The 13,248-nt window shown below is 42.5% G+C and overlaps 1 protein-coding gene across 4 annotated transcripts in view; it reads left to right on the top strand.

Annotated features, from left to right (window-relative positions):
* Positions 1 to 13,248, top strand: part of ATRNL1 (attractin like 1) — a 948,738-nt gene that overhangs the window by 537,842 nt on the left and 397,648 nt on the right. For all 4 annotated transcript variants that reach the window (XM_045024151.1, XM_045024152.1, XM_045024153.1 and 1 more), the window contains exon 25: positions 4,508 to 4,569. In XM_045024151.1, coding sequence (XP_044880086.1) covers positions 4,508 to 4,569 — 62 coding nt within the window. The remainder of the gene's footprint in view (positions 1 to 4,507; positions 4,570 to 13,248) is intronic.

Here is a 13,248-nt window from a genome sequence, read left to right as displayed (position 1 = left end):
TGCTCCAGTTAGAGCTGTTCTTCATCTTTAGTGATACTTTGTGGCAGGTGTTGATCTGGTTCCCTAGGTCTGTCTCCACTTTCAGTCCCTACAGTCTCTCATTTTAGTCATCTGTTTCCTGTGGAATCCTTTTCTCTCCCACAAGCAGCCCTATTTCTTGCCTGGGCGTCTCATTTACCCTGCATCATGGTGGCTCTCTATTTTCTTCTCTATCCTTTCTTGGTTTCTCTTATCACAAGTGCAATCTCTCAAGAGAATGTACCCACCTCAGTTCCCTTTCAGACTGCGGAACTTGGATCCTTCATCACCTTACTCCTGCGATTTGAACATGTTGCTCCAGGAAGCTTAGTCCTTTGCAACCTGATCCTTACAAAATTAAACTGTTCCCTCCACTAAGCTAAATGGAGGCCTGGCTGATAAAGTGGGATTTCCAAGCAAATCGTTTCTTTGAAGCTTCACATAGAGAATAGGAGCAAAGAGTCCTGTGGCACCTTATAGACTAACAGACGTTTTGGAGCATGAGCTTTCGTGGGTGAATACCTACTTCGTCGAATGCATCCGACGAAGTGGGTATTCACCCACGAAAGCTCATGCTCCAAAACGTCTGTTAGTCTATAAGGTGCCACAGGACTCTTAGTCTGGATCTGTAAAAGCAGCAAACACGGCTACCCCTCTGATAGAGAATAGGATAACTCAGGCCTGGAATGATCCACTTACAGGAGATAAAAGGAAGGAAGGAATTGAAGTGAAAACTGTTCATGAACTATCGAAAGTCAATTTTTTTAAAGTTAATAATAGGCCTGTCAATTAATCACAGTTAACTCACGCGATTAACTCAAAAAAATTAATTGCTATTCAAAATATTAATCACAATTAATCACAGTTTTACTTGCACTGTTAAACAATAGAATACCAAGTGGAATTTATTAAATATTTTTGGATTTTTTTTCTACATTTTAAAAAAGTTGATTTCAATTACAACACAGAATACAAACTGTACAGGGTTCACTTTTTACATTATTATTTTGATTACACATATTTGCACTAAAAATTATAAAAGAAATAGTATTTTTCAATTCTACTCATACAAGTACTGTAGTGCGATCTCTTTATCGTGAACGTGCAACTTACATATGTGGATTTTTTTGTTATATAATTGAACTAAAAAACAAAACAATGTAAAACTTTAGAGCCTATAAGACCATTCACTCCTACTTCTTGTTCAGCCAATCGCTAAGAGAAACAAGTTTGTTTACATTTACAGGAGATAATGCTGCCTGCTTCTTATTTACAATGTCACCTAAAAGTGAGAACAGGCATTCGAATTGGACTTTTGTAGCCAGCATTGCAAGGTATTTATGTGCCAGATATGCTAAAGACTCATATGCCCCTTCATGCTTCGGCCACCATTCCAGAGGACATGCTTTCATGCTGATGATGCTCGTTAAAAAAAAGTGTTAATTACTTAATGACTGAACTCCTTGGGGGAGAATTGTATGTCTCCTGCTCTGTTTTACCTGCATTCTGCCATGTATTTCATGTTATAGCAGTCTCAGATGATAGCACAGCACATGTTGTTCGTTTTAAGAACACTTTCACAGCATTTGACAAAATGCAAGAAGGTGCCAATGTGAGTTATCTAAAGTTATCTACAGCACTCAACCCAACGTTTAAGAATCAAAAGTGCCTTCCAAAATCTGATCGAGACGAAGTGTGGAGCATGCTTTCAAAAGTCTTAAAAGAACAACACTCTGCTGCAGAAACTACAGAACTTGAACCACAAAAAAAGAAAATTAATCTTCTGCAGGTAACATCTGACTCAGATGATGAAAATGAACATGCATCAGACTGCATTGCTTTGGATCGTTATCAAGCAGAATCTGTTATCAGCATGGATGCATGTCCTCTGGAATGGTGGTTGAAGTATCAAGGGACAAATGAATCTTTAGCACATCTGGCATATAAATATCTTGCCACGCCAGCTACAACAGTGCCACGAGAACACCTGTTCTCACTTTCAGGTGACGTAAAGAAGAAGCAGGCAGAATTATCTCCTGCAAATGTATACAAACTTGTTTGTCTGAGCGATTGGCTGAACAAGAGGTAGGACTGAGTGGACTTGAAGAATCTAAAGCTTTACATTGTTTTGTTTTTGAATGCAGGTTTTTTTGTACATAATTCTACGTTTGTAAATTTGACTTTCATGGTAAAGAGATTGCACTACAGTACTTGTATTTTTCAATTCACCTAATACTATTTATTTTGTTTTTTATAGTGCAAATAGTTGTAATAAAAATAAATATAAGGTGAGCACTGTACAATTTATATTGTGTTGTAATTGAAATCAATATATTTGAAAATGCAGAAAACCTCCAAAATATTTAAATAAATGGTATTCTATTATTGTTTAACGGTGTGATTAATCATGTGATTGATCTTTTTAATCGTGCAATTGATCACTTAGCCCTAGTTAATAAAAGTTTAACTGGTGGAATGCTATTCTATGTATTTGAAAACCCATAGTTAGCCTAGGGTTTCTCCACAAAGGAATGAGCCAAGAGTTATTGATATTGCAGTAGGCTTATTATAGTACTGCTGTGCAAATGATGTAGTGCCAGAGCTGAGCATTTGATCTGAGAGGTAGAGGAAGTCTATGTATTGTAGATAAGCAAGGTTAGGGCTAGAAAGTAACTTAGACCACACATCCATGTAAGGGAATTAAGAGGAGCAATAACTTCCCTTTTCTGCCGCATGGTCTCCTCAGATCCATGTCTGCTAATTCCCCTTCCTCATCAGGTGGTGAGGGTAAGTAAGGATAGAGCCTTGGCTCCATAAACACTCCCTTGACTGTGAATTAACACCTCCTCGTCTATTATTGGGAGTGGACTTCATCCACCCTGATTGAATTGGCCCTGTCACCACTGGTTCTCCACTTGCAAGGTCCTTCCTTCTCTTCATGTGTCATTATATAATTCTTGCATCTGTAACTTTCACTCTATGCATCTGAAGAAGTGGGTTTTTTTACCCATGAAAGCTTATGCCCAAATAAATCTGTTAGTCTTTACGGTACCACCGGGCTCCTTGTTGTTTTTGTGGATACAGACTAACATGGCTACCCCCTGATACTTGCAACAGCAAATGATTTAGAGGGAAGCAGCAGAAGATGAATTGCAATTTTCAGAAGTCTGTCCAAGTGACTGTGTCTTCTGGGTTTACTCCTCCAATGGGGAAATTAGTACACCACTCCTTGTGTAGGGCTGAAGTCACATTCTAACCTTAATGTAAAATAATGGAAAGCCAAGATTCTGTGTGAGAGAACCATTTGGACAGTTGAATGCACAAAAATACCCTTGTAGTATAATCATTAACATCAATATCACCTTTTAGGATGAAGCTATACTAATTGTCTTGATGTATCATATCAAAAGTGCATATGTTGACTCTTAAGGAAAATTTAAGTTCTTTGGACTTACGGGTAGTGAGGACCAGACCATTATTGCAGAAAAATAGTAGAAACAAGAATGACTTGGATAGAGGTGGAGCATTGTCAGAGAAACACCTTTTGCAATTCATTATAGAAAATTCTACAGTAACAGTAATAAAGAATAGAATATGTCCTCAATTCAGTAATTACATACTACAAAACACTGAACAAGAAATGGATCTAGGGATATTGGCAACTATAAAACATTAAACACAGCTCTTAACATTATTTCAAAATAAATTATAGGATGTATGATGTGCAATTATTTAAAAAAATTGTGTTAGAGGAAATTTATTCTAGCACTGTGAATAGATCTAGTAGAAGGGCTTGATTTGAAATATTGCACAAAGTTTGGGCCACCTTATTTTAAAAAGTAACCTCACCTAAAACACTTTGTATATGTGTTTGTTTTGGAATAATCTGCTTTTATTATGCACCAAATTTACCTGTTTTTAAAATTAACATTATTTTAAAAAATATGTTGTAGTATGCTTTATCTTGGGGAAAAAACTTTTAAAATGTCTTGGTTTAATGGCATAGAATGTTTTTGAGTGTTGCTTTTAAAATCTGTTCTCAATATCCTAACTAAAATGTAAATGAAAGTAATTAAAATATTGCTGAGTTAAATATAGAAAAGACAATTTATGTGGTTTTTTTTTCTGGAATTGTCTTCAAATCTATTTGTCTATTAACTGTCTATTAATCTTCAAATTTTTGTTCCTGGTTTTATATATGTCACATTATATTCTTATGTATATATTTCCATTAATTTTAATATGAGATGATGATTGCATTCCATTGTTTTGCACTTGACATAAAGAGATCCATTTTTAGCACCTGTTTTGGAAGTTATTTACCCAGCTCTCTTTATGGTAAGTGGATGTTGTGCAGGTATGCATACCATGCCACAATTACACTTTAAACTGATCATCTGTGGAGTCAAAAAATCACCTATTTCTAGAACATTCTAAGGGACTGTTGATTGTGAAAATGTTGTGGTAATTATTTTATTTTTATTTGCAGGTTGCCTTTTCACAGCACAACACCATCATGGATCTCGTGCAGTTCTTTGTCACCTTCTTCAGGTAAATTGCTTCTTCTGATTGATTGAATCCATACTAATTTATGTTCCACCAAAGCATTAGATTTGCCAGTTCTTAATTCTTAAGATATTCCTACATGGAAACCTTTAATTTATGTTGCCAACACTGATTTGCTACTGCTGAGGATCCTGACCTCTGTACTTTGGGTAAATACAGTTATTGTCCTCTTGGCTATGATAATGATAGTCTTTGCATTCTTTATGCAAAGATTAGCCAAAATATGTTTCCAACTGTATACCTTCAATGTTAGTATGTAATAGAAATCATAGGCCAGTTATTCTGATTTATGTAAATGCAGGTAGACCTACATGTGATGATTTTGAAATAAGTATTTTGTATAGAATTATAACTATAAACTCATATTACGAAAACTGTTGAAGAAAACTGTTTTTTTAAACAAAATCCAAAGTCTTCACTTTTCCTTTCTTGAATATGTTGTTAAAAGACAAGAGGGCCTGTGAGATTTGGCTGTGGAAGGAATGCAGCATTAGCCCCTATCTGAAAATGTAGGACTATTTTCTGATACAAAACAGGATTAAATTGGAACACATTTTACAAATTCAACTGTTTTATAAGAATGTGTAACTTTTAATGTGTATGAATTACCTACACTACTTTGGAGTATCACTGTTCAGTTATTCCCCAATAACCGTTCAGTATGCAAATTTGTGTACAATGTCAGACAGCCATTATTCACCAGAGTGCAAGATTTACATAATTGCTATATGTTTATTTCCCAACAACTGTGCAATGTATATGCAAATCTCTCTAATCCGGTTAGCTACTTCAATCTAATCTGCTCTGATTGGTTCTTACACTCAGTGGGTAATATCCTCTTCTTTTGTAAATGAGCGCAGCTCTGGTGATGTCGGTGATTTGGCCTAAAAATTGTTTTTTTTCTTTTCTTTGCCAGCTCTTAAGTAATTTGTGTACTGCTTGCTTCTATATCTCCCTCTGGGATACAACTCACCCAGAAGTGGGCAGGCCATGAGATCTCTACTCCCCAAACTAACACATTAATCTTGTACCTATTGTCTGATGCAAAGGGTGCCCATCTTTCCTCCTTCACCACAAACAGGGAATATCTAGAGAAATTGTGCCTGCCTAAGGTACAGTCTGCCTAGTGATTCTCCTGTGGTAGTGAAGCTATGCACGGCACAAAGGTGTTTCACTAATGTTAGCAATCTTCCTATAGAAATCTGAAAACATGGTAGCTTGTCGAAAGAAAACAAGAAATTCTATATACAGTTAATTACAGTAATCCAACCGAGACATAATGAAGGCTCATATGAGTGACCTGGCATCCCATGGACACAGTCCATCTGCAGGTGTGTTGTGATTCTTACATGTGAGGTTTATAATGGTAATAGAGTGGTGATCAAAATGTATTTTGGGATCAAAACATCATCAAATTTCTAAACCTTTTGTAAGATTCTACGATATTCTTCCACAAAGGAATTTAAAATGTTAAAGCATTATTTGGATGTTATGCTTCGGTAATCAGTCCAACACGCAAACAATCACTAACTCTGATGAAGGGAAGGAGCAAATTTACTCCAAACTAAATAATCTTATCTGATTGACTCCCCGCTCATGTTCACGATGATAATTCTACATGTTGCAGCATACTTGGCAAACACAGCATTGGCAGAATAAACAGTAATGGCTTACTTTTGCTGGTGGACAGGTTGGGCACCAATTATTTAATCACAAACATTGTCTTCCACTTCCATGACAAATACAAAATAATTTGGATGCATCCTTGGTCATGTCATTGGCATCTGAGTGACTATGTGTTGGTCCGATAGCAGGACCTACGGGATGTGCACATAACCTGGGTATTACACTGAGCTGATTGCTAGACTGACCATTGTCTTGTTCATTCAAAGTTCTCCCTTTCTATTTGGCTGAAAATGCATAAAACCCAGTCATTTAAGCATCTAAATGTTGCCCGGATGAAAGATCCATCAACCACCGAACAATTCTCAACACAGCTAACTATCATTTTGAAAACTCTTCCAACAATCAGTGATGATGTATCTGCTTAATGGGTGTAGTCCTGTGTGATACAATCTCTAATAAAGTTGTCAGTTGTGTTTGATATACGAAATGCCATAATGCAGCTTGGCTCAATGATAATGGTTCTGAAATATCAAATCTTCTTCATGCCAAACAGGCAAGGTCATGATGTGCTCTTACCTGACCTGTCCTCTGAGTTGAAAAAGGCCAGATATAGAATAGCTTGCAGCACACTTCAACACAAATTCTGCCAAAAGCAAAATATGTGGTTTGAACACCAAGTGGCTGAATTGCAGGTCCTTGCAGAATAACATGGTCAAAGCTGTGTATGGCCCTACCCAATCTGCCTTTACCGCTAACAAGTGCTGATGATGAATTTCTCATCATAGATCACACTATCATCCACCAAAGGTGGTGTGAACACTTTACTGAATTACTTAATCATCTGTCTACTGTCCCTGATGAGTCACTGGATAATGTTTGTAAACTACCTACATCTAATGCACTTGCTGATCCACCCTCATGAGCCGAGGTGCCAAAGGCTGTTCAAGCAATGAAAAGTAACACATATCCTGGTCCTGATGCATTCCAGCTGAAGTTTTCAGACATGGAGGAAATCCTCTCATTGACAAGCTTTTTGAATTCTTATCACGTCTGGCTTCAAGAAATCATACTGCAACAACTAAAAGATGCTAACCTTGTCACTACCTATAAGTGCAAAAGCTTAAACAGTGACTATGGTATCTACGGCAGCCAGGGCTGGCTCCAAGGTTTTTGCCACCCCAAGCGGCAGAAAAAAAAAGCAAAAAAAAAGCTGTGATCGCAATTGGCGGCAGCTCCACCATGCCGCTTTCTTCGACGGCAGGTCCTTCCCTCCGAGAGGGACCGAGGGACCTGCCACTGAATTGCCGCTGAAGAGCCCAACATGCTGCCCCTTCCCCTTGGCCGCCCCAAGCACCTGTTTGCTGGGCTGGTGCCTGGAGCCAGCCCTGACTGCAGCATCTCCTTGCTCTCCGTGCCCGGTAACATTCCTGCATGGATTCTCTTGAACCAGCTCCTGGTTGACAAAGTTTCAGTCTGAGTCACAGTGTAGCTTTTATGTTCAGTGGAGTACTGTGGCATGATTTTCATTGTCAAGACAATTAAAATAAAAATGTCACGAACAACATCAACCTTTGTACATCATGTTTCTCAGTCTAACCAAAGTTTTTGACACGGTCAACCACACGGCCGTCTGGAGATTGCGTACTAAATTTGGATGCCCAGACAAATTTATTAATATTGTTCGGCAATTTCATGAAGGCATGGATGGAAAAGTTAGTGTTGATGGTGATCTAACCGATCCATTTCCAGTCACAAATGGGGTGAAGTAAGGATGTCTTTTCTCCTAGCCATTTTGTTTATACTTTGCTGTGATGCTAGAGGAAACCCTTCATGGCTCTTCAAATGGTGACTTTATACACGTTTGAACTGACAGGTTCTTTAATCTTTCTTGTCTACTTGCAAATACCAAGGTGAGCGAAGCTTTGATCTAGGAACTGTTCTACTCCAATGATTGCACCTTGGTGGCACATTCTGAAGCAGCATTACAGGATTGTACAAACCACCTTGCTGTGGTGGCTCATAACTTTGGCCTTACCATCAGCCAAACAAAAGATGTACCTGCCATCTTTTCAACAACTTTACCAAGAACCATCAATAATCTTGGAAGGTATCATGCTCCAAACCATCAAACCGTTTATTTATCTCAGCAGTATGTTAAATAATGAAGTGACAGTCGATCACAAAATGGATGCACAAATTAAGAAAGTCAGCACCACGTATTGTTGCCTTTATCACTGAATTTGAAAGGAACATGGAATCTATAGACACAAATTAAAGTATATAATGCTGTTGTCCTCATGACGTTTCTCTTTGCATGTTTCTGACATACCAGGTACAATCCAGACTAATGAGCAGGTGTGTCACCCCTGCCTTACAACCTTGGGTTCCTTACAATGCTTTGCTGAAGTAGCTCCCACCTGGGCCACTCACAAAGAACCTTCAAACATGTAAGCCACATCCTGAGTGTCTGTGGGCAACTGCAACCTGCCAGCCACACTTGGGTTACACTCTGGCTCTCATCAGTCTGTGGCCAGTGAGGTAAATGTTTTTCTTCCCAAATTGGTCTATGGCAGGGTTTCTCAAACAGGGGTCGCTGCTTGTGTAGGGAAAGCCCTGGTGGGCCGGGCTGGTTTGTTTACCTGCCCCGTCCGCAGGTCTGGCCTATCGCGGCGCCCACTGGCCGCGGATCGCTGCTCCGGGCCAATGGGAGCTGCTGGAAGCGGCGTCCAATAAGTGCCTTGGCCCGCGCTGCTTCCAGCAGCTCCCATTGGCTCGGAGCAGCGATCTGCAGCCAGTGGGAGCCGCGATCGGCCGGACCAGCAGATGGGGCAGGTAAACAAACCGGCCTGGCCCACCAGGGGCTTTCCCTACACAAGCAGCGTCCCCTGTTTCAGAAACCCTGGTCTATGGAATCAAACGAAGACCGAATACTACTAACTGTGTTTGTCTATGTCCTCCGCGAAATCAGAGAGGCTAGTATTATTATTATTATAAGTCCCAAATGAAATCTTCATGGTGTTGGTGATAACTAAAGGTTTTGTCACGGATATTTTTAGTAAAAATGTCACAGACAATAAACAAAAATTCATGTGACCTGTCCCTGAGTTTTATGAAAAATATCCTGGGGGGGACAAACAGAGCACTGCCAGAGGCTTGCAGCTGCTCCAGCCCCATCGCTGCTACTGTGGCAGGGGCTGACTGCTACTGCTCCAGCCCAAGAGGGGGCTGACCCAATCCTGGTCGCTGCTCCAGTGGCTCCGGGGCTGGCTGTTGGCCACTGTTCCGGCGGCCTGCGGGGTGCTGCTCTGGCAGCCTTGAGGCTCACCACTAGTCAGCTATTCCAGCTGCCCCAGGACTGACTGCTGGTCAGCTGTTCTGGCAGCCCCACCACTACTCCAGCAGCAGGGGCTGACCACCACTGCTCCAGCCCCATGGTGATGACCCAACCCCAGTTGCTGCTTCAGCCCTGCAGCTGTTGCTCCAGTGGCCCAGGGCTGAGAGCTGCTTCAGCCCTGCCCCAGAAGAAGTCATGGAGATTCCGGAAAGTCACAGAATCCATGACAGAATCATCTCCTTAGTCATAATTGAACCCTGGCGAGAATTTAGTACTTTCAGAAACATTTCTATATTGAGTAATTAGTAAATCAATACTAAACCACTTCAACTGCAGTCTCAAGTTACACAAATCATACTAGGTTGGTAGGAAAGTTTCTTAGCACTTCAGGTACCTTTATGTGTTATAATCAAAAAGCTTACATCCTTAGATCAGCCAAGTAGCCGTTTCACCTCCTGCACTTCAACATCTTGTTCTCTTACTTAAGCCCTCGTTCACATTTTTTTTCTTCCTTCGCACTCTGTGAATCCCCTTCTCTGTCAGCCTGTCTCATTTGGTGGTGTACATTGTAATGCCTGCCCTGCACCTTGATTACCTTATGTAACTAGTTTGGAATTGTTCTTCCTACCTCCTTCCAGGGTTGTTAAACCCCTTTGTCAAATTTTGTCATCCTTTGTTGAAACATGGTATCTTTAGCCATCAGTTTAAAGACAATTTGGGGCTATTATGTTAGTACACAATGTTAATCATTTGTTATCAGTAAAGGTTAGCACTTTGGCATTCGGTTGTTTTTACAAAATAAAGAAGTTTCACACTTGACAACATTGCTTATCATATCTCTCTGTCAGGTAGTATCTGTGATATAGCCTGGCCAGAGGGCAGCAGGAGAGTGATAGATGGGAAATATTTAAGCCCCAGGATGATGAGAGCCTTATTCCCTGTAGAGGGAAGAGAGGCTGCTACAGATTAATTAGAACACCTGAAGCCAATTAGAGCACCTGAAGCCAGTCACCTGATAAAACTCCCCTGCTTCAATCAGAGTTGGAGGAGCTGAAGCAGAGTGGTTTGGTGTTGGAGCAGAGAGCAGTTTGGAGGAGTTGAAGCAGAGTGGTTTGGTTTTGGAGCAGAGAGCAGTTTGAAGGAGAGCAGTTTGGAGGAAAGCAGAGGAGAGTTTGGAAAAGTGCTGTGGCGGGCCAGAAGACCAAGACCTTAGGTAAAGGGAAACCTGACTTGTACAGAGCAGAGGGACTCCACAGGCACAAGGGGTTGGGAGAAATCTTGCCCAAGCAGCAAGAGGGCAGGAAGCCCCCCAAGCTGAAGGGTAGGAGAGGGAAATAGCCCAGGGGAGGGAATTGCTAGCTCAAGTGGTTTACCGCTATCCCTAGGGCCCTTGGGCTGGGACCCAGAGTAGAGGGCGGGCCCGGGTCCCTCCCTCTCCACTCCCTTCTCTGGGATACTAGTGGGACAGTTAATACCCCAGATCAGGGGCAAGAAATGGCACCCTGAACATCCCCACAAGAAGAGAAAGCGCGGGACCCATCATAGTAGTGCTGGCAATTTACCACATATCCTTGTGGATGGTAACTCAGTTACACTTAATAAACAATATATTAGAAAAATGTGCTTTTCCTTTATCTGTTAATGACCTTCAGTATTAGACTTCATCTTGTTTTCATATTGCAGAGAAGCCAAGGCAGTCATGCTTTTTTGCATAGGGTCAACTCCTGTCAGTAATGACTTTAAGGGTATGTCTACACTACAAGACTATTTCAAATCAACTTAAGTCGAATTTGTGGAATCGACCTTATGAAGTCGAATTTGTGTATCCACACTAAATACACTAATTCGACTGTGTGAGTCCACAGTAACGGGGCCAGCGTCATCTTTGGAAGCGGTGCACTGTGGGAAGCTATCCCACAGTTCCCGCAGTCCCCGCTGCCCATTTGAATGCTGGGTAGAGCCCCCAATGCCTGCTGGGGGAAAAAATGTGTCGAGGGTGGTTTTGGGTAACTGTCATCATTGAACCGTCAATCACGCCCTCCCTCCCTCCCTGAAAGCGCCTGCGGGCAATCTGTTCGTGCACTTTTCTGCTCAGCGCGGACGCCACAGCACTGTGAGCACGGAGCCCGCTGCAGTTATGGCCATTGTTAACTCCTCGCACCTTATCGTCCACCTCTTCCACAGTCAGCTGCTGAGAAATAGGGCTACTTTTCAATGGTGCTGCGAGCACTGGTGGACCATGGGGGACATTTTACCAACATCAACGTCGGGTGGCCAGGCAAAGTTCATGACGCGCGTGTTTTCAGGAACTCTGGTCTGTTTAGACACCTGCAGGAAGGTAGTTTCTTCCCGGACCACAAAATAACTGTTGGGGATGTGCAGATGCCTATAGTGATCCTGGGGGACCCAGCCTACCCGCTAATGCCCTGCCTCGTGAAGCCCTATGCAGGCGCCTTGCACAGCGACAAGGAACTCTTCAAGTACCAGCGAGCAGCGTGACCTGTGACTGTTCAGTTTCTTTACAGAGAAGCTGAAGCTGCCCCTGTTTCTTTACCAAGTTACTGTTGACTAGCATCTGCAGTTACATACCCCGTCCACCCCGCTTCCCCCACTTCCAACACACGTTTAAAAATAAAATACATGTTCCACTGTAACTTTACAAAGGTTTCTTTATTGATGACTTTGCGTTAAAGGGTTGAAACTGGGACGCAGACTGTGCTGGGTAAGGTGTGCGGTGATGTAAAGACTGCCTCTAAACTTGAGAAATGACAGGCTCCTGCTCCCAGAGCGGTCTGCAGTGCCGGACTGGTTGTTTCAACGGAGCCTGCCATCCCTCCTTTTTGGGACTCTGTGTGCGGGGGCTATGTGGCCTTGTGGCGGGGGAGGATGGATACAGATTCCTCTGCTGCGTGGCTCTGTGGTCCAGGACAGGGACCGTTGCATGAGATCTGTAACCCCCCCTCCCCCGCTACAAAGTCACGTACCCCCCCACCCACACAGAACCTGCAAACCACCTCCCATACCGACCAGGGTGCCTACTGACTGCACTGTGTGTGTGACCTGCTGCTGATCCTGCCCCCGTCGCTGTACCCTGCTAAAGGTGACTGTCCTATGCAATACCCTACCCCCTTCCCCACCCACCCACCCACCCCTTCAAACACAGCGTTGTGTAAAAAAGCATGACGGAAACAGTAATTAACAGCAAAGTATTTTTAATAATTAACCAGACAGTCAGGGGATGAAACTGGGATTGGGGTTTGTGTGAGTCAGGAAGGGAAGGAATTCTCAAAAATTAGGGTATGAGAGCTTTTGGGTACTTGAGCACTCTGCTGGGGTGCAGTGACAGTTTTAACGCCCCCTGGCACCCCTCCTTCTGGTTATTTTGGGTGAGGGGGGTATGGGACTTTGTTGCGGGGGAGGGCAGTTGCAGATACACTGTGGGGGGGCTCTGTCCTCCTGGCTGCGGTCCTGCAGAACATCCACAAGGCGCCGGAGCGTGTCCGTTTGCTCCCTCATTAGTCCAAGCAGCGTTTGAGTCGCCTGCTTGTCTTCCTCACGCCACCTCTCCTCCCGTTCGCTGTGTGAGCGCTGGTACAGAGAGAGAGTCTCCCTCTACTGGCTCTGCTGGTCCGCCTCGGCTCGGGAGCACCCCATAACTTCAGCGATCATCTCGTCCCGTGTCTTTTTCTTTCGCCGCCTAATCT

The sequence above is a fragment of the Mauremys mutica genome, chromosome 7, assembly GCF_020497125.1.
Source record: "Mauremys mutica isolate MM-2020 ecotype Southern chromosome 7, ASM2049712v1, whole genome shotgun sequence".
NCBI lineage: Eukaryota > Metazoa > Chordata > Testudines > Geoemydidae > Mauremys > Mauremys mutica.
The sequence above is the reverse complement of the archived record's forward strand: the minus strand, read 5'-3'. Positions and strand labels throughout refer to the sequence as shown.